Consider the following 23,560-nt stretch of genomic DNA (forward strand, 5'->3'; position numbering starts at 1 on the left):
CCTTTAACAAGATTCCAGGTGAATGAGATGTCCGTGAACATTCGAGGGGCAGCATTCGAACGAGCCACATTTTGCTAGCAATATTTAAGAGCCAAAACAACTACAAAAGCCCCCAGAAAAAACTCAGAATAAATGGTCATCCAGAACAAGTCAGGTGGCAGGCAGCACATAGCCCACCACACAGCACTATTCTTCCTCTGTGGGAGCCATGGAGAACTTTCTCGGGGACTGGGGGGACCTGCCATGAGGGCACACCCCCGCTGTAGCAGACCGGAAGTTAGATGGCAGTGGGGTGGCCTCTGGGGAGCTGAGGCTCTGTCCGCATCTACCCCCCCCGCCTCGGGTCAGTGACTGCCTAGGCGATGTTCCCCAGGTAAATTCATCTCCTCCAGTTATTTCTGTTCCCAAAATTCCATACTGACTGCTGGGCTGCCAGTGAGCTCTAGGCTAGGACAGCTCACAGGGACAGGACCAGGCAGCAGGATACCACTGCTCACAGCTTCCTCCCGGCACATCTAGAAACACGACCCCCGTGCTGCCTCGGCTCCAGTTAGTAACAACTATAGGTATCAATAACACTGGAGACAGCCGGGCAGAATGAGTTCTAGGATGAAATCTCCGACTAGAAACCCAAAGTACCAAATCTTGCCAAATTTCTTTTGGCAAACCTTGACTTAAATCAGATTTGGTGGAAGTTAACCTACAACAGGGGCGCCTGGGTGGCTCAGTGGGTTAAAGCCTCTGCCTTTGGCTTGGGTCATGATCCCAGGGTCCTGGAATGAGCCCTGCATTGGGCTCTCTGCTCAGCAGGGAGCCTACTTCCCTCCCCCTCTCTGCCTGCCTCTCTGCCTACTTGTGATCTGTCAAATAAATAAATAAAACCTTAAAAAAGAAAAAACAGAAATTAACCTAGAAAAGCAGTGTCCGATGCCGCATGGGGTGCAATGTGATCACAGCATGCAACACTTGCTGTCCAGTTTTCTAGGAAAAGAACCTGCCCCACTCTTTGTAACCTTCTCTACCTAGCATGAGTTTGGAAAGGCTGAATACAGAAGCACAGAGTCTTGCTTACTCACATTTATTTCCAGACTCAACTTTTTTCCCTCTGGTTTGAGTCACAAGATTATTCACTGTGGAGAGACTGTTTGCTTGGTTTCCGGTTGCTGGGAGCTTCCTTCTTTTCCACCCATCACTCATCCCCGCTGTCTCCTGGAGTCTTGCACAGAACACGACCGTACAAGGAGATCATTGCATGTGCCCCGGAGCCTGAGCTTTTTCCTATAGATGGTCCGTTTCAAACCCTGCCACCCCCGCTCACAGTCCCGCCTCCCTGGAGATGCATCTGTGAGGAAGCACTGCTCCCCGCTGCTCCCCAAGTACACCACGCCTGGTGTGTCAGACATCTATGCTCTCGACGCTGCAGTGGGCGGATGGTCCACACGCCTCCTTCACGAATTCAGCTTCCAGCCTGCCAGGAAACAGACTCCCCCGATGCAATGTGGGGCCCGGACTGACCAGGTGTGAGAAGAATCAGTAACACACTGTGCACCCACCTTCCAGCCCCGCAAACTAACAATCGGCGTGCCAACAGCCTGGATGGCTCTGAGGGCATCTGCGTGGTAGTCGGGAGATCAGCACTTGCCAATTCAGCTGGATAGTTCCAGAAAAACTAGTGGTCTGGCATCACAGAACTACCTCCAAGACTTAAGGGCAAAGATTACAGCCGAAAGGTGCTCCCCCGCCTCAAGCCACTCCACTAAGCAAGTAGGAGGTCTGGCGGCCTGGGGGCTGGGTAAAGGGACACTGAAAACTCACAAAAGCTGGCAAAGAGATTTGTCTCAAACAAGGCGAGGAGCAGCCGAGATCCTTTAGAACAGCGCAACTCTAAGCCAGGCAGGCTGCTGGGGCAGAGGTGAGGGCAGAAGGCTGAATGCCCAGCCATGACCACTTGGGGAAGGAGTTCAATCTTTGGAAAAAAGATAGTTTTCCTCTTCACCTTCGTTGATCTCACTCAGAAGTCCCCAAATCACAGAGTATCTTCTAAGATCAGCTACCTCATATTAAATATCTGAATTACCATTTTACTCATTTTCCGATTATGAAATCAGCTTGCGTCCTAACTGGTTTGGCTCCTGGAGTTGGTCTAAGAACTGCTGAGTCGTCAGTTTCCCTCCTTTTCTCTCCTCGATGATCCTGTCGCACGCAGGCACCCAATGGCCCCTGCCAGCCTGGGGGCCCCGGAGGCCCGACCAGCCCCAGCCCGGCCAGCTCTCCGCACGGACCACCCAGCCTAGAATCCAAGCGGCCCCACTCCCACCCTGCCTCTCCCTGTGACATCCACCAGCTACGACACAACCTGGGTCTGCTTTCCCCGGGTGGAGCCGGGAACAGTGCCACCGGGAGCCCCGGAGGGCCCCTCGGTTGCAGTGGCGGGTGCTCCCAGCCCCCCAAGGTAGGGCTCGGTGCAAGGCAAGCGAGGAATCACCAGTGGCGGAGCCTTTTTAAGCAGACCCTACATTCAAATTTTTTCTCTCCAAGTCGAGGGCTGTGGCCCCCACTCCCAAGGACATGCAGCCCCAAGGACATGCAGCATGTTAAGTACACATCCTGTAGCTGAAACCCCGGGAACCCCGGGGCGTGGCGGGAGCCATCAGAACGTGGTCGGGGAGCGCCTGCGCCTCTGCGGGGAGGCCCCAGTAGCCCATTCGGCCCTTGGCCCCAGCCCCTGCAGACGCAGACCACCAGGTCCTTGTGGCTTCCTCTGGCCCGAGGGCTTCCCTTCGCATGGTTGTTGGGAGACAGGAAGGGACCCAGCCCTTCTCGGTAGCAGTCCCTACCGAAAGCTGCCTCCATCTTCCCAGTCTACACCCCGAGCCTTGGGGGGCCCAGTCCTGTTCCTGCAGCTCTGCCAGCCGAGTCATGAGTCATGGAAACCAGAGCTCACAGGGGTGCTGCGGGTGACGAGTGTGGAGCAGGTGCCTCAAGGTACAGCCGGACCACGGGCTCCCATACCGCAGCAGCCAGCCTCCCCGGACCCGTTCCAGTGGGCACACACCCTGCATGTCCACAACGGAACCTAGCCCTGGGTGGCACGTGCTGATGGCAAAGAAATTACTGAACTAATTAAAAGACAAATATTTTAATCTAGTTTTCCCACTTCATACTAAATCATTAATACAGGTCACAAACTGCATTTCCCCAGACATCTAGAAAACAATCAGAAGTGTGTATATATCTCTCTCTATAGATCTTATTAATAAATTTTATTCGGACAAGAGAACTTGTGCCACAACAGTTTAAACAGCATGATTAAAGACCGCAGCACTCCCGAGAGTGGTCACAGGTATGTACAGTGTGGGAAGGAAAGCTGCACCTCAGAGCCGATCATGATCAAGTTAAAAACACCTCACATACAGCACACGTGCCAATAAACTCCTTCAGGTCATGACCAGCATGAAGAAAATCAGGACACAGATTTCAGCCAACGTTCTGTAAATGTGCACAGCAATATGCTGCATTTAAGAATTAAAATCAGATTCTACTGTAGTGTTAGCATCAAGCCCTTAGGAGAACCCCCCCTCCCCATCTCGTTTTGCATTTACACACGCCAAAAACTATTCACACTTAGGGCGGGGCTGGGCAGCTGGCCACAGAACCAACAGGTCCTTGCCTGCGTGGGGACAGTGCGGGCTAATACTGAAGGTCTCTTTACATCCTGGCTCACAGCCGCCTTCTGGCTGTCACTCCATCTACCTGTCGTTAAAGAAAACCAGGAGAAAGCAATGCAGGTCTCTGGGAATCTCCTCCCTTCCATAAGGAAAATGCTCTGCCAATTCAAGTTTCATTCAGGAAGACGGAAGGATTTAAGGCTTCGGTGACAATTATAATCCTCTGAGAAATTATTTTCCCTTATAGTCAAGATAAGATAATAGTGTTTACTGTACTTTCTCTTGACTTTTAAAATCCCTGGTATCAGTGTAGGCAACTTGCACCTGCAATGGAGTCTGCGCGAGAGGAAGGTCTCTCCTCCTCCCAAAGGCTGTCCCAGATGACTCTCGTGGAGCACTTGTCAGCCCCTGGCTCCCGAGGAAGCAGAAGGACAACGAGGTTCCAGCGCTCTAGTAGGTCGAGGAAGCTGTGCTCATGGCATCGTCCGAGACTTTGGTGCTGGCGGGGTGGGTGCTTGCAAAATACTTGACGTCACTGTCCCGATCCATCTGAAGAGCCATGATGGTCTGTTCCACGGCTTCTTGATGACAACTGGCAGAGGTTAAGAAATATTCTGGAGACACAAAGTGCAGATTACATATAAAATTAGTTTAATAATTCATAGTTTTAGCAGGTACAAGTATACTAAGTTCTTAGTCACAAAGTGTAAACACAAGCTATGTTGAATTATAAACAGTAATCCAGATTTGTGTAATACAAAAACATCCCCAAATGTAAGAGAATTTGAAGATTTGTCTTGATTATTTCTAGAACAGACCAAATGGCAGCGAAGCTGACACAATAAAACTTTTACTTGGGATAGCTATTAATTTACTCAGTAAAAATGCCCCAAATACCAATCACACACACGAGTGAAAACCAGTCTTCTCTAGCCATTTCCTTAAAATTGCTTTTAAAACGGTAAATGAATTCTAAAGGAGAAAAAAGCAGTATTCATTTACCCATATTCTTAGATGTCTACTGCAAACCTTTCTGTGCTGCACTCATGAGTTTATGCATTAAACGGTGTTTATTAGGCATTTTGGGGGGAGGGCAATAAATGAAACGAGCTAAATCTCGAGCAGCTTATTAGGATGTGCAGCAAAGCAAATCCTCAGGGGCGTCTGTCTTCTGCCTAAGGAATGAAGAGGAGGAGGAAACACAAACATGCCTCCGGGCCTCGAACAGCAGTAATACCTGTCACGTGGGGCCGACCGAAGGCAAGAGTTTTTCCTCCTGTCTTACAGCGACTATCCAATCTCTCAAACTAAGTCTGCAGTTATAAAAGAAATGCTCTGGGGCGGGAAGGTGAACAAGTCCCTGTCCTCCAACCTGTGTCCCCTCTCAGGGGAGAGGACAAATCTATCAGATTACATCTGCAGACATATAATACTTCTCCCTCCGTGGAGTCCCCATGCCTGCTCTCCGCCACACTTGGTTTTCCTAATGAGCCACCCACCTTTCTCTAGCAGAGTCTGTCTTAGTGTCTTGGCGAGCAGCACTCGAACGTTGGGAACCCTGTCATTCGCCAAGGTCAGCAGATGCGGCATCAGATGCACAGCGAACTGCTCCATGGGAAGGCAGTCGTCCTCAATGACGGTCTGGGGAAGACAAACAGCAGCTTCACATCGGCCCGTTAGTCCACCAAACCAGAATACTGGCGAACGTTAGTGCTGAGAGACGACTGAAGTGCTCCAGATTTTAGTTACTTCTTTTTAAACCAATATTCCAGGCCCTTGGGAACTCAAAGCTAAGAGGACATAATTTTAAGTCCCCACAGATAGTTTTTTAACAGTTCCACTGAGCCCTGTAGTGTATGCAGTCATCCGCATTTACCCGCCTGTGCCGTGGACCCCAGGCACCCCCTAGTGGACGGCTGTGCGATGGCAGACGCCGACTCCAGTGAGACTCTAGGGAACCGGTGACCCTTGGAAGAGCCAGAGGCAAAACTCTGGTCCTTAAAGGTGAGAAAGAGGATGTGAAGAGGCAAAGAGTGAAAGTTTCACATAGAAAAATGGGTCACAAATGGGTAAGTCTTCACGTACCTGGCAGACAAAGACAAAGGCTTGCCGACCAGACCACTTGGGACATCTACCAAAGTTCTCCACAAGCTCATTGATGAGGTCCACTCCGAATGTGGGAGGCGTGGCCATGTGCAGCTTCTTCACCATCTCGCTGACCTACAAGACGCAGCACAGAGATATGAGGAATAGCTTCTGCTCTAGGAGCTTACTGAACAGTGTGCTGCTCAAAAACTGTAAAAATTGTAACACATACCAACTTGTAGGAAATCCAACGAACAGAAGAAACTTTATCTGCACATAGATTCAGAGCAATGGGACGTAAATAGTCATAAACATCTCTGGGACTATATAATTCTAGAAGTAAAATCAGCTGTCTATAAAAATGAATTATAAAAATAAAATATAATTAAAATTTTAAAATAAATGAAAATAGGTTAATCATCTGAGTAATTTGTAATTCTGGACACTATTTGTAAGATGAACACATGCAAAGACTGGAAATTAAGGGTCTCTCATGCATAGCTGTCTCTAATCTGTATGTATCTAGAAATGCATTTAAACACTATGCAAGTTCAAGAAGTCTCTCTTCCACTCAAACATAAGGAAAACAAATGCTGCAGAACTGTCTACAGGAACTGGGACAGAGCAATGCATTTCCTATTCAACTGGGATACGAACACATTTTTTCCACAGTAACTGTTCAGAATGCTAAAACTTCCATCTACAAATCAGTTTCCAGGCAAGACGTTCCAGCAGTATCAGGTAACCTGATGTCTATCTGTCAAGGCTCTGACCAGCTTCTAAGGGAATGATACGTTTACTAGGGATAACAGAAGTGAAGAGGTTGTCTGGAGACGGTTCCTCTTACAACTGGGGAGATGTGAAGACTGACGGTGTCCACCAGGCTACTCTGAGTAGACCCAATAATGCCCTTGAAAAAATACCTCTGATAGGAATGAGATTTTTGCTTTTCAATTTTACATTTAAGACTATTTATATGCGTAATCAGCAGGGAGTAAATTATAAGCATGAATATATGTAATACAGCAATGACCAATGTGTCTGTTTATGTACACACACACACACACACACACACACACAAAATACTCAGAGATGAGAAGCACGCTTATTGACTCCATTTTCTGACACTGCAAACTTTCTTGCTGGCCTCCCTGCGGTGTATACCACATGAGAAAATCTGGGGTCAGGAAAGCAAACTGGAGAGGGGCTGCTCAGCAGGCAGGATTTGAGGGACACATGCTGGGGGACAGGTGTAAAGCCCCGTGCACTCTGGGGCCCTTCTCTTTACCGAGCCTGAGCCTTACAGCAGCAAAGCCCACCTACCCATGGGCACAGGCAAACACGCTGTGGCTGGTGGCAGAGGAGAAGAACTCTCTCCCACAGAGAAGGTCAGCCAACCTTCTTAAGCGAAGACCCTACACTGATAACTACACAAGTTTCCTCTTGCTGGGGCAGGGGGCAGGAACCTCTGCCCACTACAGACCGCAGATTCAAAGCAGAGACTGGAAGCTACTGGGAGAGGGTAAGTCTCTGAGAAAGCCCAGGCACCCAGGGCTTCCCAGAGACTGAGGTTGAACCAAAATAACAGAGATTCTCCCCTTCCCCAGCACAAGCCTACCATGTCTTACCAACAGTCTCCAGCTAGGGGAGGAGAAGAGACACCCCAGTTCCCAAGGGTACGCGCCAGCTGCAAGCCGAGGGTGGGACACTAACTCATCAGAAGGCCCCCTGGCTCCCCAGCTCCCACACTCAGCAAAGGCCACTGGCAGGCCATGGTGAAAAGCAGCAAAGCTTACCTAAACCCAGCTTGCTCCTAATTAGACAGACCCGACCCTCCACCCTAATGGCAGAAGAGAGGTGCCTACATTCAGTCAGAAACCCAGCAAGCCAGGACTCAGTGAATGAAGAAAACAACAACAAAAAACCACCAAGACTATCAGTCCCAATCTAAACCCAGCAAAGACATCTTTTAAAAATGCCAAGTGAGGTCTGGAATCCAGAATACAGAGAAAAACACAACTCAACCCAATTTAAGACAAACACCCACTTAAAAAATGGGCATCGGACTTGCACAAGCATTTCTCTGGATTATATGCAAATGGTCAACAAGCATATGAAAAGGTGTTAACCACCACCAGTCATTAAGGAAATGCAAATCAGGATCACCACAAAACACTGCTTCACAACCACTAGAATGATGGCTATAATTTGGTAAAAAAAAAGGAAAACAAGTGTTGGGGAGGATGTGGTGAAACTGGAATCCTCGTGCACTGCTTGTGGGAATGCAAAATGGGACAACTGTTGTGGAAAATATTTTGGTGCTTCCTCAACAAATTAAACAGAATTATCCAATAACCCAGCAAATCTACCACAAAATAAGATAGGTGTTCAAAGAAAAATCTGTACATGAATGTTCATAGCAACAACAGTCACAGCAATAAAATATGTAGAAACAACCAAACAGGCATCGATGGATGAATGAATCTTGAGAAGTGGTATACGACAGAGTATTATTCACTTACAAAAATAAAGTTCTGACACATGCTACAGCATGAATGAACTTGAAAACATTATGCTAAGTGAAGAAGTCAGACACAAAAGGCCACATGTCATAAAATTCCACTTTTATGTTCAGAATAGGCAAATCCAGAGAGTAGGTTAACAGTTGCTAGAAGGTGAGGGCACAGAAGGATGAGGAATGACTGTGGAAGGGCATGGTATTCCTTTGCAGGGTTGGAATGTTCTAGAACTAGACAATGGTAATGGTTGCACAACACTGAGTATACTAAATTTCCACCAATGGCAATTTTGGTTATGTGTATCTTACCAGAGTAAGAAAAAAAAGGCGAAATAGGTAAAAAACAAACAAAAAACTAAAACAAAAAGCCCTGAATAAATTCACTGCTAGCAAGACCTGCACTTCAAGAAATGTTTTATAGTACACCAGACAGAAACTTGTATCTACACAAAGTGATGAACAAACAGCAAAAAGGTGAAGACGAACTAAGTAAATACCCCTCCGAAACATAGACCAGTAAATTTTGGGAACTTACTCAGCCAGTTCAGCTCGAAAGCGCCAATTTCTACTATTATCTGTCACCAAAAACTCCTGAAGCTGATAAAGATATTCTCTTCTTTTGTCAATATGAAGAAGCTGAAGTGACAAAATAAAAAATATTTGCTAAGATATAGGCATTATTACTTATACTTTTACTAGACTGCTTGACAACAACTATAATATAGTTAATTCTTCTGAGAACATATGTAGTAGGTACATCTAATTGTTTTAAAAACTGACATTAAGGTCATTTTCTCTGATAATCCCATTTACCTTTAAGAGTCTTATCTTTTTTGGAAATATTTGTTCCCTGAGCCATGCATGATCTCCTCTGAACCCTACAGTGCCTTGGTCACAGACATATGGTAGGACTGACCCGCTGTATTCCTAGGGCACCCTTGTTACCGTGAACTCTGTGAGGACAGTCATGTGCTCTCACTCACATGAGTGAGCCCAGTGCCCGGGCACCGTGACAGCACATGGCAGGTACTCAATAAATATTTGCTGAGTGAAAGAAAATTTATCCCAATAATTGCTCTACAGCCATTTTAAAGTAGGTTTCTGGTTGCTAAGGGGGAAAACCCTAAAATTTGATATATACAGAAGCAAACAAACTTAACTTTGTATTGAACAGTTGAGAATCACGCAGGAAAAAAAAGCACTCTGAGAGTACAGGTTCATGGGGTATGTTCCGAGAACAAGGTACTTTAGGAAATCTTGGACGTTTTTTTGGTTAACTTGATGTTGGACTTAACATCGGTGGAGTAATTCTGAACTACTGACATATGCTGTGGAACAGACTAAATGACTGAGTATGTTGATGTTAAGAACAGAGTTTTTACCATGAAAGAAAAGGAAAAACACAAAGTGTTTTTGTGAAAAAGGAAAGGAAATGGTGTGGGACTGGAAGATGAGTTATCAATATGAACTCAGTAATTTAAAAACAAAAAACAAAAAACAAAAACAAACCCAAACCAAAAAACCACTCCTAGTTCCTGTTCCTACAGAGAGGAAATGACCCCCAGGGAGCAGCGTGCACAACGGCCTGGGTCGCAGTTCTAACTCCCGCACTCCGCTGGAAAACCCAGGCTCCTTGGAGAAACAACGGACTCAGGGCTGGGGCACAGAAAGGAGAAGGTGGGCCTAGAAGCAAGGATGTGCTTAACGTGAGGGGACAGATCAGAGGGGCATGGGAGGCAGCTTTCAGGGGCTCCTGTCAGCCAAACTCATGCTCAGAACCAAGGACAGAAATGGATTACACTGAATAGGAAAAATTCCAGAGTTCACACCTAACACAAAAAAAAACTTCCAAGGAGGGGGAGGGAGGAAGGAAAAGATGAATTTTACATGAGAATGACAACTAATAAATGGAGAAGGAATTATAAAAATAGAAAATCGGCATTTTACAACCAGCACAGTAACGACTGATTGAGGCGAGACCCGTGTATAGATGCATGGATCAAAGCTCTGGGTGACAGACTCGGGGGGAAAAAGTGTTTGGAGTTTGAAGGTCTCCCCCCAACTCCAAGTGATGACTAATCAGGGAGGTGACAGGTGGTTTTACAATGGAGGGAGTGGGCCCACACCACCACAGTCGCCTGTCCAGAGTCAGCATCGCCTGTGAGGCAGTGATCGTGCCCTACCCCCACGGGACATGCGGACAGGTCACGTGCCAGCCCTCCAAAGCCGCGGAACCGACTCTCAATGCATAACACGTGTAGACTGACGGCCATCTGCAACACAAGCGGCTCAGCCTCTTCAAAGATGCTTGTGACATTAAAGACACAAGTCAGGAAACTGTTCTGGAGTTAAGAGGGCTAAAGAGACTATATTTAAATTCAATATGCAATTCCTGATTGGATTCTGAATTGGGGGTGGTGGCAGGGAGCTCTAATGGCACATCAATGGAACAGGCTGAGAAATTTCAGTATGATCTGGATAAAACAATAACAGTGTCAAACACAGTACCAATGTTTTTTGAAAGTAGGATTATATCACTTCTGTACCCCCAAACTTCAAACTTCAAGGTTATAGTTTAAGGAACAATAGTATTTCAGGACTAACAAGTTGTAAGATCACAGGTGTTTACCTCCAAGACCAGAGATCCATACCGACTCCTAAAATATGGACTTCTAAAACATCACATAGCACCTCCGAACTTAATGTTCATGGAATTTTTTTTTTAAGATTTTATTTATTTATTTGACAGAGAGAGATCACAAGTAGGCAGAGAGGCAGGCAGAGAGAGAGAGAGAGGAGGAAGCAGGTTCCCTGCTGAGCAGAGAGCCCGACGCGGAACTCGATCCCAGGACCCTGAGATCATGACCTGAGCCGAAGGCAGCGGCTTAACCCACTGAGCCACCCAGGTGCCCTGTTCATGGAATTTTTGTACATATATTTAATTCAATAATTTTGAAAAGTGCTTGTAATCATGATCTAACAGTGTTTAAAAATGAAGTTTAGTGTAATGATTTTAAAATTAAAAATTAAGGTGCCTCCTTAGCACAGTAGGCAGCGCGTCAGTGTCATAAAATTAAAAACTGAAAGGACACCAGCTAAAGTGATCAGAATGGGACTATCTCTCTTTTTTTTTTAATTTAAAACTTTTTTTTTTTTTAAGATTTTATTTATTTGACAGAGAGAGAAGCAGGCTCCCTGCCAAGCAGAGAGCCTGATGTGAGGCTCGATCCCAGGACCCTGGGATCATGACCTGAGCCGAAGGCAGAGGCTTAACCCACTGAGCCACCCAGGTGCCCCTCATTTTTTTTTTTTTTTTAAAGTCACATCTCACTATCAGCTCATGACTCTGTCTTCTTACATAGAACACATAGGGAAACTTCATCTTGGTGGGTAGAGAAAACCAAAAATTCCACAGTGGAACTTTAGTCTGTTTTTATGCAGAAAAATTTAAAAGTTACCTTCAGAAAATCATGCAAATGTTTAAGAACACCTATCCTGACTTCATCGAGGTCTTTTAAAAATCCATTAAAGATCGGAACGAGATCTGCAGCTGTCAGTTGGTCTCCGAGAATAACTGCAAGCTCGTGGATGGAGAAGGCTAACGTTCTTCGAACTTTCCACTGCAGAGATAAAGATGACCGGATTCATAAGCGACGCACCCAGTACTGAGTGCTTTACCTCTCAGCCGGTGTGTAAAGGCTAACAGATCTGGATGTTCCCAATCTCAAACAATTAAATCGGAACAGAAGTAATGGTTAAGAACAGAAGCTCAGCTTTAAATGCCTGCTGTCTCAAAAACTGGCAGAGAAATTTCAAAGCCCCACACGGTACCTATTAATCTCCTTTCATTTACAAAGGGAAAAAAGTCTGAAATCACTACAAGCATAGTCTTTGTAGTTCTCTGAACACTGGACGCCTGAATTACAGGTGTCCCACAGCCATCAAAGGCTGGTGAGTATTGTCCTTGCTTGACTGTTCCCCTTCTGATTCTTGTACAGTCTATCTTATGGTTAAAAAAAACAATGAAATTTGTTTTTAGGGAATTGGCAATTAAAGAAATGTAAGAATGGGAAAATATAGGAAAGTTTACATTAAAAACATTTTTCATGTTGCTTTAGTTTAAAAATTTTTTACTTTGCTACTCAGCTTGGAACACTCTACTTGCTGAGAATTTACAGCAAGAGTTTTAGCCCCAATCCCAAACACTAGACCCCACTCTTGAAATAAAATTTCATACCCACATTCAAGCAGATGAAGGCAGAGATGTTCTGATGGAGGGGAGGGGAGAGGAGGGGATAGAGGCATGAAGCCCTGCCCATCCGGGGCCTTCCTAATCACCAGGGGCCCTGAGGTGCACACCCCACAGGAACGGTGAAAACAAACAACGGTGGAACGAAGACGGAAAACTGCCAGTGTGGAGGGTACTGCACTCTGCAGAGTGGGCCTTTGCAGTCCCCTGCCCAGTTCCACTGGTGAAGAAGCGTGTGAACACAGGATAAATTCACTTCACCCGGACGCTGGCTAACCTCATAGGTCAGAGAAGGAACTTAAACTATGTTCTCTCAAGATTACTTTCAACTGCTACCTTGCTGAGTCAACAGCACAACTTCCTTGAAAAATGCATTACCAAAACATTTAAGGGAAAGCTATTCATATCTCAGTATAAATTAGTCTAACCAGACTGCTTTCTTAATAACCAAGAGATGAATTTCACCAAACAGATTTTCTGGAAGAGGGGCAAAATTTTGGTGTATGATACAGAAAGAAAGCAGACCTAACAGGAGGGGAAGTTAAGTCAACAAGATTTAGGAAAACAGCCACAAAATCACACGGATATCCAGGCAAGATGGCCTAGGGTCAATATTTCACATTTTCTTTTCTTTCGGAGGGGATGGTGTTGGTAATGTGTAGGTCTCAAGGAGAGCATGCTCATGTGTGCTTGTGTACACACACACATACACACAAACACACATACATACAGCTTCCCCGGCCTTTACTGCAACGCTCACTGACCCAGGGCCCAGAGCTCAGCAGTGCTAAAACTACTACAGTTCTATCAAGGTTTTAAGAAAATAAAAGAAGCATTTATAACACTGTGTGTAGAAACAATCTACACAAAACTTCAGACAGTAACACATTTGTAAGTTAGGAACTTGGGCAGGTCAGATGCAATAATTTCCAAATGGTAGAACTTGGACCACACAAAAGCAAGCTCTCTGGTATTACTTTTGAGCTCTTCTGCACGTGACTTCCTGTAATACCAAGTATTTGCTGGAACATGAACAGAAGCCCTACCGGGCTCTGCGGGGCACATCCACACACACTCACCTGCATGTCTGATGCCAGCGTCTCATAGGTCTCTCTTAGGCAGTGCCAGTTCTGCCTGCCCAGGGTCAGGGCCACGCCGGGAAGGCTGTATGCACAGTGCTTCGCGATCTCAGTGTCGACTGTCTGTGCACGAGACGGGTCCGTCATAGATAAATACTGATCTAACAGAGCCTGAGGCACAACATCCTGATGGAGACAGACACACAGCCCGGACTTAGTGTAGCAGGCCAGGCATAAATTGAGTAAACTTATTTTTAAATAGATGAAGAATAACAGAGCATCTCAATGAGCAGAGAAAAACCCAGTCTCAAAGTTTCAGGGATCTACTGAGAAGAGGTAAGAAAAACATGCTAAGGAAAATATACATGTAAATAAAAGCAGCCACTCTAGAAGAAAAACAGGAAGATCTTAAAACAGAATACAGTGTAGGGGATGATTACAACGGATTACTGTATTGAAAAGCTGCATCAACAGCAGGACTAGCGCCTCTCAACACTGGCCAGGTTGGTCAAGTCTGACGTCATCTCGTGAATGGGACAGAACAGGGGCACTATTACCAACCTGGATTTTATAAAACCACCACCCACATTTCAATGGAAATTGGGCAATTACCTATAAAATTTAAGAGTGAATAAATATCTAACTGTTCATATAAACATTAGGAAAAGAAGAATGTCCACACAATCTTGTTAATGTACACATAACGCAGCTCTGGGAGAAATACAAAATAAACAACACTGGCTGGGGGTGCGGGGAGCGTGCACGCACATACACACATACAGAGGCAAGGTACAAACTAGTATATTCCAAATATTCCATAAGCATATTTTCCCCACATTTAAAATTTCTGAAACTGGCATGTAACTCGCCATTGATGGCGCTTTATATAGCTTTGGGACATTTTTTGTATTTTCATCTCTGAAATTGAGCTGTATCTTGTAATGCTTGGCAAAATAGGCACCGTGAAATACCTAGGTATGATAGCATGGTTCTGTCTTTGACAGACAAAAGGGGGTCCGTGTTCTTGTTTCTGTACCCATAAAATGTTTATGAAGAAAGAGGGGCACCTGGGTGGCTCAGCTGGATAAGCGTGTGACTTGATTTTGGCTCAGGTTGTGATCTCAGGGTCATTAGATCGAGCCCCGTGGTGAGGCTCTGCTTTGGGTGAGGAATCTGCTTAAAAGTCTCTCCCCCTCTGTCCCCCCCGCTCAGAAAGGTAGGAAGGAAGGAAGGAAAGGAGGAAGGGAGGAAGTTGTGATCCATGGTTACTCTGAAGAATGTGATCACAGCTGTGAGAAGAGGAAGATATCTGCTTGTATTCTACTCTATTTGAGTTTTCTTACCGTATTATATACTAGTATTACTAATAATCATTGATAATTTATTAATCATTAATAACTTATTAATTAATAATAAATTAATAAAAATACAATAAAAGAACTCATTGTAAGGAGGACCAGATTTGTGGGATATGGGTTTCGAAGAGGAATGAACAAGGCACTCACCACAGAGAGACGTGCTGTCACTTACTTGCACTTTGGATCTCCTCTCCTCATCAGGGCTAAAACTACTGTTGGTGCTCAAGTCCGAATCATTATGAATATAGCAAAGCGTAGACTCCATATTCTGTTAGGAAAAAAATATTTACGTGAAGAACTGTCCCTTCTGTAAGTGTCCTTCACTTAAACCATCTTACTAAGTTACTTACCTTTCACGACTACCCAAAGATATAAATACATACAAATTCTTCAAGCTTTTAAAAGCTTATAACCATATCCAAGACCTCGTAAGAACTGCCCCTCCAACTTGAGTCTAACTTGCATAATACGTTGCTAAATGTATGCAAATGAATTCCAGAATAAACTCATGAAAATACGTAAATTGAGAAGTAATTCTGAAATGGCTCCAAGATCTAAAATTAGCTTACTTGTAAGATAGTATTATTATATCATAGAGGGTGCTTCTGGTCAATGCTTTATAGGTCACAAGATGTCCTATGTAGTTGTTCTTCTCCTGTTGGCTATTTCTAATTTCACAAATGTTATTTTTCACCAGTTCCAAAAAACTCCAAAACAAACAAAACACCTTCTAAAATGCAGAGATACCATAGCATTCAAATCTCCAGTGATGACAGGTGGCCAGGGCTTCATTCTGAAGCACAAGTATCCTTTAAGATTTCTAATTCTACCAGCTGTCACCTAACAAGAAGCAAAACAGAAAACTACTGCCACTCTAAGAGCCCTCTCCATCCCTGGTGTGTACGCCGGCATTCTTCCCCTGAGTCCATCGCTCGGCTGCTCTGATCTGGGACCGACCATTCCTGGCGACCAGTGGTGCTATTTTCCTTCCCTGCGTTTCTCTCAACAAGGGTTAGAAATACCGATCCCACGTGATGCTGGCTGGGGGCGGGGGTGCGGCAGGAGATCGGGGTAGGATCACACAGAACAGCTCCAAGTACACAGGGAAGATGATGCTCGTAACAGTACCCACCCTCACACTCCAGAGTCCAGATAATGCCACTGGCCCTCCGCAACATGGCCTCAAGTCCCGATCTTCCGCTCAGAATGCTGTGTTGCTTGCTGCAGTGAAATGGTCCCATCAGAAACAAAGCACCTCTCCAAAAAGAAAAGGGAAGAGTTAATGATTCTTGACAAAGGGCTTTGTTTCCAGTAAGACTATTTCACTGCAGTGAGCTACGTTAACACATTGAGGCTACTCCAATGGTCATGTAGACAGGATTGGGATTTACACTTCCAAGCACCGAACATGACACTAATGTCACAAAGACAGGATGTGGTGACAGTTACCTTCCCTTTATGCCAAGAGCGAGCTGAGAAAATCGGCAACAAACAGAATGCCCTCATTAGAAAGTGATCGGCTACAGCTATTCCCCAACAAAAGACTCCACATTGGAATGGAGCTCACTGGAGAAACGCGTGACTGAGTGCATTACCTCAACAGCATCGCGGATTAAAGGCACGGAGGCGTCGTGATTTATTTTACAGTTTGGTGGCTCGTTCACACCCAGCCCGTCCTGCGCATCGCTTCTCCTTTCTGCATCGCTGGCCTCCTCGCGAGCGTCCAGGCTGGAAGCGCGCAGCGCGGCGGACAGCACGTCCACTTGCGCTGTGGGCGGAACAGGGAAAGGGCGCGTGAGAGGCAGAACCGGCAGCGTGCGGGCAAGTCTCTTCTCCGTTCGCACTACAGGTTATCAATGAAATGTATACTTTTTTGACCCTGCCATCAAAAAGCTGAAAAAAAAACTACTGCGGTAAATCATTAGTCCTTCGAGAGAAAAAGGAAAAAACTAATATGCTTTCATGAGATTAAAAATGTTTATCCACTACTGTACATTATTCTGCGTTAGTATGAAAGAGAAATGCTATCTAGTTTTGGAGGTACCTCCAGTTTATTAAAAGGAGTCAAGTTCAGTGTAAGTTAACTATGTTTTGGTAGTGCAAGAATCGAACTGACAAGGCTTACTTACTAAGCTATTTAGCAGAAGAGCAGTCACACAACCCTGCCAACATAAAACAACGGTAATTACAAAGATTTTTGGTGCAGTTACATTTCAATATCTCATATCTTATTCCCGTTTATTTTCCTCTAATTCCTTTTGAAAATGAAATTAGTGGCTTAGACACCCCCCCCATGTGAGCGCTGTCTTGCTTGTGGCAAACCAAAATGACAAATTACCACAAGTGATTCTTAAATCTGGCAAACACCACTACCTATGTTTGGAGTTACACCTTCTTTATAAACGTGATCCAAACTAAAGTAAGGCATTCTTCCTTCTCCCAAACAATTGAGACATGTAGCCCCCCGCCCTCCAAAAATGCTTGTTTGAGTAACAATCCACCGGGATGCTCAAAATATAAAAATTCATCAATTTTAACTTTGAAATTAATTAGTAGAAAGATTAGAAAGTGTGTCCCCACTTCACTTAGAGATTATTTTTTAAAAAAAGCAATCCGAGAGCTCTCACTGAGCGCCTGTTATGCGGCTGTAGCATTCAGGAAACTCAAGGCCAAACACATCAGGCCCCTGGCAACAGAGACACAGGAGACACGCGTGATGAGCTTCTATTCTACTGAGGTCACTGGCTGCTCAACTAAGTAAACTGAAGGTGTTTAATCATAAAAAGTTACTCATGAAAAGTATGCACATTCTTTTGAGAATTCTAGCTGCAATTTGTACTAATCCTTTCAATCAGTTTAGGCTCCCTTCTGGAATCTTTTGAAGTTTCCAAAACAAAATCAAAACAGTCCTAAAGGAGACAGCACAATACATAAAGGTTAGAATGTTTTGTCCCACATAAAGTGCGTAGGGTGTGAGAAAGAGCCCTAATGCCTTTTGTTTCCCAGGATGTAACTAATCAAAAGCCTTTCACGGAAAATGCCTTATAGGAGTCATTTCTCTTGAAATGGACTACACATTTCTCTTTGTCTACTTTAAGATTTGTACATTCATAAACGTTTAAATGAGTTACACTGTGAAGTTACCTTCCCCAACAAACTGATATATAAAGATAAAGACAGAGCCTAGCACTGGCTCCTGAGGAAACCCCTCCACCCAGAGAATAAAGTAGAATCCAATGCCGGGCTAAATGCTGAAATTTCAGCAGGATACACCACAACAAGTTTAAGAAAACCGAATGCATGGGTCTTCGGCAAAATCTACATTTTACTTTAATACAGACTGAAATCCCAGGAACCAAGGCTGGTTTCATCATGGACTCGTGAAGAAACAGAGTCCCCAGTGAGTCATGCTCAGAAGTAAGAGACAACCTAGAAACTTGGAATTTTACTCCTTCCCTAAAGAAGTTAGTACAGTTAAGCTAAAACTTTATAACAATCTCTCACTTTTATACAACATACTGGTGGTTGGTCACAAATTCCTAACAATTTATTGATTTCAATCAGGGAATAAGAGGATTTTTCTGACCATGGCTGCCAAAATGGCCCAATTCTTCTATGGGGTCTATACTGGGTAAAAATCTGTATTTGGTGAGCTTGGGCATTTTTTCCTTTTGTAGTCTATGAGTCTAGCTAGAGTAAGCCAAGATGGCATCAGTAATGCTACTCAGAGTTCAACCCTGAATCAGCCTGGTGATCCCAAATGCTAGAGATTTTGAAACTGCCCTAGACAAAGCCAGAAAAACCTCAAATTCCCTAGGTAGGTATTTCAGAAAAGAAGATCACTTACACCTTCTTCGTGTTTTCCTACTTCCCCCTTTGGCCCTCCATACAGGCTGTTTCTGTTCTAGGACTGAGAAAGGGCTCTCTTTCTCTGACAAGAGCATCTCTCTAGTTGCTGGAAACACAAGTTTTTCTGACCAAAAATCCACCAAGAAAAAAACCCCATGAATGTTTTGACGAAGGGAAGAGTTAAATGAGCAAGACTGGGAAGCAAAAGGTGCCTTATAAGCAGCGGCCCCAGCCCTGTCACGGCTTCCCAACAATGCCCACTAGCCGCTAGCGACGAGGGAAGGGGACAAGTGACGCACAGGCTTGGGAGTGCCGAAACTCGACTTGAGCATATGCCCTAAAACGCCTTCTCTCGGCAGTGCGGCTTTACCACTCCACAGGCCAGTGGACAAGAAAAACTTACACATGCAACAGAACTAGCTCAAAAGGTGGACATTTCCTGACAGTTTGTGGCTGCCCACAATGGCAGAATTAGAAATGAGGACATGTCCAAAATTAAGGTACAGCCCTTCAAAACACCTTCCGATACTAGGGAGAATTAAGGCATAGTTACTGAAATTTTAACACAAGTTAAACATGCCCTCAGATTGCAATGAAATAAAAAGTTCAGAAATTCTGAAGGAATTTCTGAAGAAAATGCCCAACACTGCCTGTCTATGTTTTACTGCAGCATGCGAGACGCACAGCAGTTTGTGTGTGAGAAGTCCGCTTCCTGGGCTCCGCGAGGCCGGGATTTTGGTCTCTTTGCTGCTGCTGTGCATTTAGCGCTGAGGAAAAGACCTCGCACAGCGGTAGGTGCTGAGTAATGCTGAATGCACTGATGAGTCAAGGCTTATGTCCCGAGAGGGTGGTCACTACGCACAGCAAGAACAGGGCAGCAGATGTCGATTACAGCGGGTGTAAGAGCTGAACCAAGAGGACTGAATTAAACCGCCATTCAGTACTTGTACTGAAATCACTCACCTGCGGCCTACACATTCACAGTCCTATCTTAAGTGAAACAGGATTCGCCGCCTTCTGAAACAAAGTCGGATCCTCTAACTCGCATGTACACACAGGTCTTTTTGAAAAGGCACGCTCTCACTTTTAGCTTATTTGTTAAAAATGTTTTTAACATAGCTCATTCAAATATTTCAATTACCATCTGTTACACGCTCTAACGGGTCAGAGATCTGGCGGGTACTGGAATGCAGTGAGCACTCCCACAACAGCCCTAAAAAGCCCAGCCAGTGATCTCTTTCTCATAAAAATGGAGCATAAAATTGATTCAAAATATGTGTTACTGAAGTCTGACAAACTGAATAAACTGACAAATAGTAGGGCTGTTAAAGCTAAAAGCTTTTTTAAAAGCTAAAACCTGTAAAGACAAATGTTTATCGAGCGTTGAGTACCCTCCACTGTGAACAGTCTGGGTTTCAGGTGTAATTCTCCGGGTTTCCACGCGTCCCATCTGGGGCGGAGGAGACAAATGACCCGGGTAAGATTCTGATGAAGGTGCTAGGAAACAGAAACTGCAATACCCTCTACCTCGTCAAGCCGTCCTAGAACGCAGACTATTGGGTCACGGGGTAAACAACAGTGTCAGGAGCCACACTGAAGAATGAGCAAAGAAAGCAAGGCTGTAAGGTTTTCATAAAAAATAATCTACCATGAGAGATTTAAAAAACACAATATTCTATTGGAAATATTCCATCCCCTGTTCTTGCCCTTGCTGCAGAATATATTAAACAGCAACGATAAAAATAATTATACAAAAGGGAATGAACTAGTGATACACAGAGTGACGAGGATAAATTTCAAATACATGATGCTAAGGGACAGAAATCAGACTCAAAAAAGGCTTTTATTACCTGATTCTATTTATGTTGTATTCTGGAAGAGGCAAAATCACAGGGACAGAAGGCAGGTTGGTGGTTGCTAGTGGCTGGGAAGGAAGGACTGACTAAAGGTGTGTGAAGGAATGTTCTGGGGCGATGGAATGGTTCTGTATCTTGACAGTGGGGTGGTTACAACTGGCTGTGTGTGTAATCTCACACAAGTGTCCAATCAGAAAGCTGGATTCTACTGATATAAACTAAAGCCCCCCCAAAAGAGGCTAAAAAAATGAAACTGACCATTTTCTAGTTTAATTAATGTTCAACAATCACGGACATGAACTTGCCCTTCACTCAAGTCATTTTTCTCCAAGTTTAAAATTACAACAGGAAATCTTTAAAAATGACAAATTAAAGCCAATAAAGATAACTGAGAATTTAACCACCACGGATGCAATTTTCAAAGTTTAAACACAACAGATTTTGTATGTTTTTATAAGAATACTGAAGCTATCTATCATGTTATCTGCTTTAAAAATGGGCATTTCCCAACACTTAGCAAACTGACAGTTTAGAAATTTTAGCTTCTGAAACTAACAAGGTAAAAAAAGGAAAAGGAAAAGGGAAAGGAAAGGAAAAGGAAAAGAAAGAGAAAGAGAGAGAGAGGGAGAGAGGGAAAGTTATTCAGTCCACAAAGTGATAGACGATCTTAAGATTTGTAGTTATGGGAGATTTTCCAAAATCGGCTTTTTGAAATTCAGATGTCACTGGATGGTTATAGAGAGTCACAAGCAGGGCTTTACTCTTCAAAGGAAAAGACAACACCTGCATCTGGTCCCGGCCCCACGGACCTTAAACCAGGTCCCAAGCCCCAGCAGGCAGAACAATGCCTCAGGTTGACTCATTTCCTACCGACTGACTTAGAACACATTTCCCCTTTGTAAGAGGGCCCTTTTTAACACAGAACAACCTTTAAGGCCATTGTCCACCATGAAGGAATCTGGGTGATAGATGTGTAATCCCATGGAAAAAAGTCGAAACTGAGAAACCAAAATCCAAATGACCGTTATAAACGTACATAGCTCTTAAAACATATTCCATGAACAGACAGCTCTGTCTACTGTTAACAGATCACAGTCCTTCCTTAAAATACACTGTATCTGCTATTTTATAAAAAAGTTAATAAGGCCCAGAATGAAACAGTTAAGGCAGGGTTCCAGACTAAAACTGGAAAGCACTGTTTGAACAACTGTGACGATGTCAGGGAGAGTGATCTGTAAATCAACAAATCTGTGTGTGTGCACTCCAGTTAGCAACACAGTGATGAGCTCATCTAAACAAAACTTCCTAGGTACCAGATTAATTGTATTTATCAAGACGATGATGGTGAAAATAAATTTTTATAAAGGCAATTTTTCTGGGAAAAGAGTTGGCAAATAATATTTTATATCTGCTTTAGAGTAAAGAACTTGATAGACTCTTCCATACCTTTAACGTCTGGATCATCAATGTGCGGCTCTAGGTTTTCTATCATTTCTTCAAGTTCCTTTCTGGTGGCCATAGTGATATTTGAAGAACCTGGTGCGGTGACTTCAGAGGTTTCTTCTGGTCTCTCTGGGCTGAGAGTATTCCCACAGCCCTGCTCAAGCTCTATGTCTAGATCTATTTCAGGAAGAGGAGTCCTCCAGAAATGGAAGGAGTTGTACAATTCCTGATCTAAGAGAGCTGAATCTGGTGAACTGGCGCCACCCTCTGGCCGTAATGCAGATTTGTAGTTAGCAGGTTTTTTATCATTCTCATTACTAGCTGCTTCCTGATGAGATTCTGAGGACAAAGTACAAAGTAAAGAGCTGTCCATTGGGACACTTATTTCACCTGGAGATTTCCTAGATGTTTCAGCATGATCTTCCACCATGTTTTCCAGTTTGACACTGGAATTACTAATACTGGGATCTGAAGAAACATCCTCTGGCCTGATCTGTACATCCTCTGGAACTTCTTGATCTCTGATCCTTTTATTGTTTCATTTGGGGGGAAAAAAAATGAAAGTGTAAAAATAATTACTGAAAAAAACTCAATGAGAGACACTACATAAAGTATTTAGACAAGTTCAATATTAAATTTACAGATTATCCATACAAATCGAGTAGTGTATATACTGGTAATGCTTCTTTTTCCATCAGCTGTTCTGTACTCAGAGATGTGAACATCTGTTAAGCATAAGTCTAGATATTTAAGCATTACACGAGTTGGAAAAAATAACATTGTAGAATCCCAGGATTCTTAAATACCAGGCTAATTTCGATAATAAACTAAAGAAAAATTGTAGGAAGGTAAATTCCTACAACGCACTTAAAAAATGGTCTGATTCTTAGGATCATGGTATTGCCACTGCTCCAATGATGTACTGAAAAGCTGAGAATTAAAACCCATTTGCTTTTATAAAAAAGAAAAGGAAAAAAACCTCTGTGCAGTATTAGAAAAGATCCTTATTTGCTATCTCACAAAGTATTAAAATCCATTTTAGTGTAAATGAAGTTTTAAAAAAAATTTCTTCCATACTTTCCAGCTCTACTCCCAAAAGTTTTCCAAAATAGTCATGACTTAGTTGATAAGGGCAGATGGTTACAAGCTCCTCAATTAAAGTCCACTGTTTACCACCATCCATTATCTAAACTAAAGCACTACAGTAAGTTTTAATGTTTATCTCCTATCTTTTATTTGACTCTGTTAAATTTAACAAACATGTATTGAGCACCTACTAAGAGCCACAGAACGAAGCCAGTATTGAGGATTCACATGTGAAAAAGAAGCAGGTCTGGTCAGTGAGATTAAATTAGAGGCAAATGAGAACCGAACACGTAAGCAAGTAGCACCACCAGACAGAGTGGAAAATACAGAAGCACATTGGGCACAGGAAGCGGGATGCAGGTGAGATGA

At 43.9% G+C, this 23,560-nt stretch overlaps 1 protein-coding gene across 3 annotated transcripts in view; it reads right to left on the reverse strand.

The window, feature by feature from the left end:
• Positions 1–3,123: 3,123 nt before the first annotated feature.
• PPP4R1 (protein phosphatase 4 regulatory subunit 1) overlaps positions 3,124–23,560 on the reverse strand; it is a 61,463-nt gene continuing 41,026 nt past the window's right edge. For all 3 annotated transcript variants that reach the window (XM_044243408.1, XM_044243407.1, XM_044243409.1), the window contains 10 exons: positions 22,109–22,632; positions 16,553–16,725; positions 15,130–15,225; positions 13,600–13,785; positions 11,730–11,891; positions 8,807–8,907; positions 5,986–6,106; positions 5,754–5,888; positions 5,168–5,309; positions 3,124–4,282 (listed from right to left, as the gene is read on the reverse strand). In XM_044243408.1, the coding sequence (XP_044099343.1) occupies positions 4,119–4,282; positions 5,168–5,309; positions 5,754–5,888; positions 5,986–6,106; positions 8,807–8,907; positions 11,730–11,891; positions 13,600–13,785; positions 15,130–15,225; positions 16,553–16,725; positions 22,109–22,632 (1,804 nt within the window). In that variant the 3' untranslated portion in view covers positions 3,124–4,118. The remainder of the gene's footprint in view (positions 4,283–5,167; positions 5,310–5,753; positions 5,889–5,985; positions 6,107–8,806; positions 8,908–11,729; positions 11,892–13,599; positions 13,786–15,129; positions 15,226–16,552; positions 16,726–22,108; positions 22,633–23,560) is intronic.

The sequence above is a fragment of the Neovison vison genome, chromosome 3, assembly GCF_020171115.1.
Source record: "Neovison vison isolate M4711 chromosome 3, ASM_NN_V1, whole genome shotgun sequence".
Lineage (NCBI taxonomy): Eukaryota > Metazoa > Chordata > Mammalia > Carnivora > Mustelidae > Neogale > Neogale vison.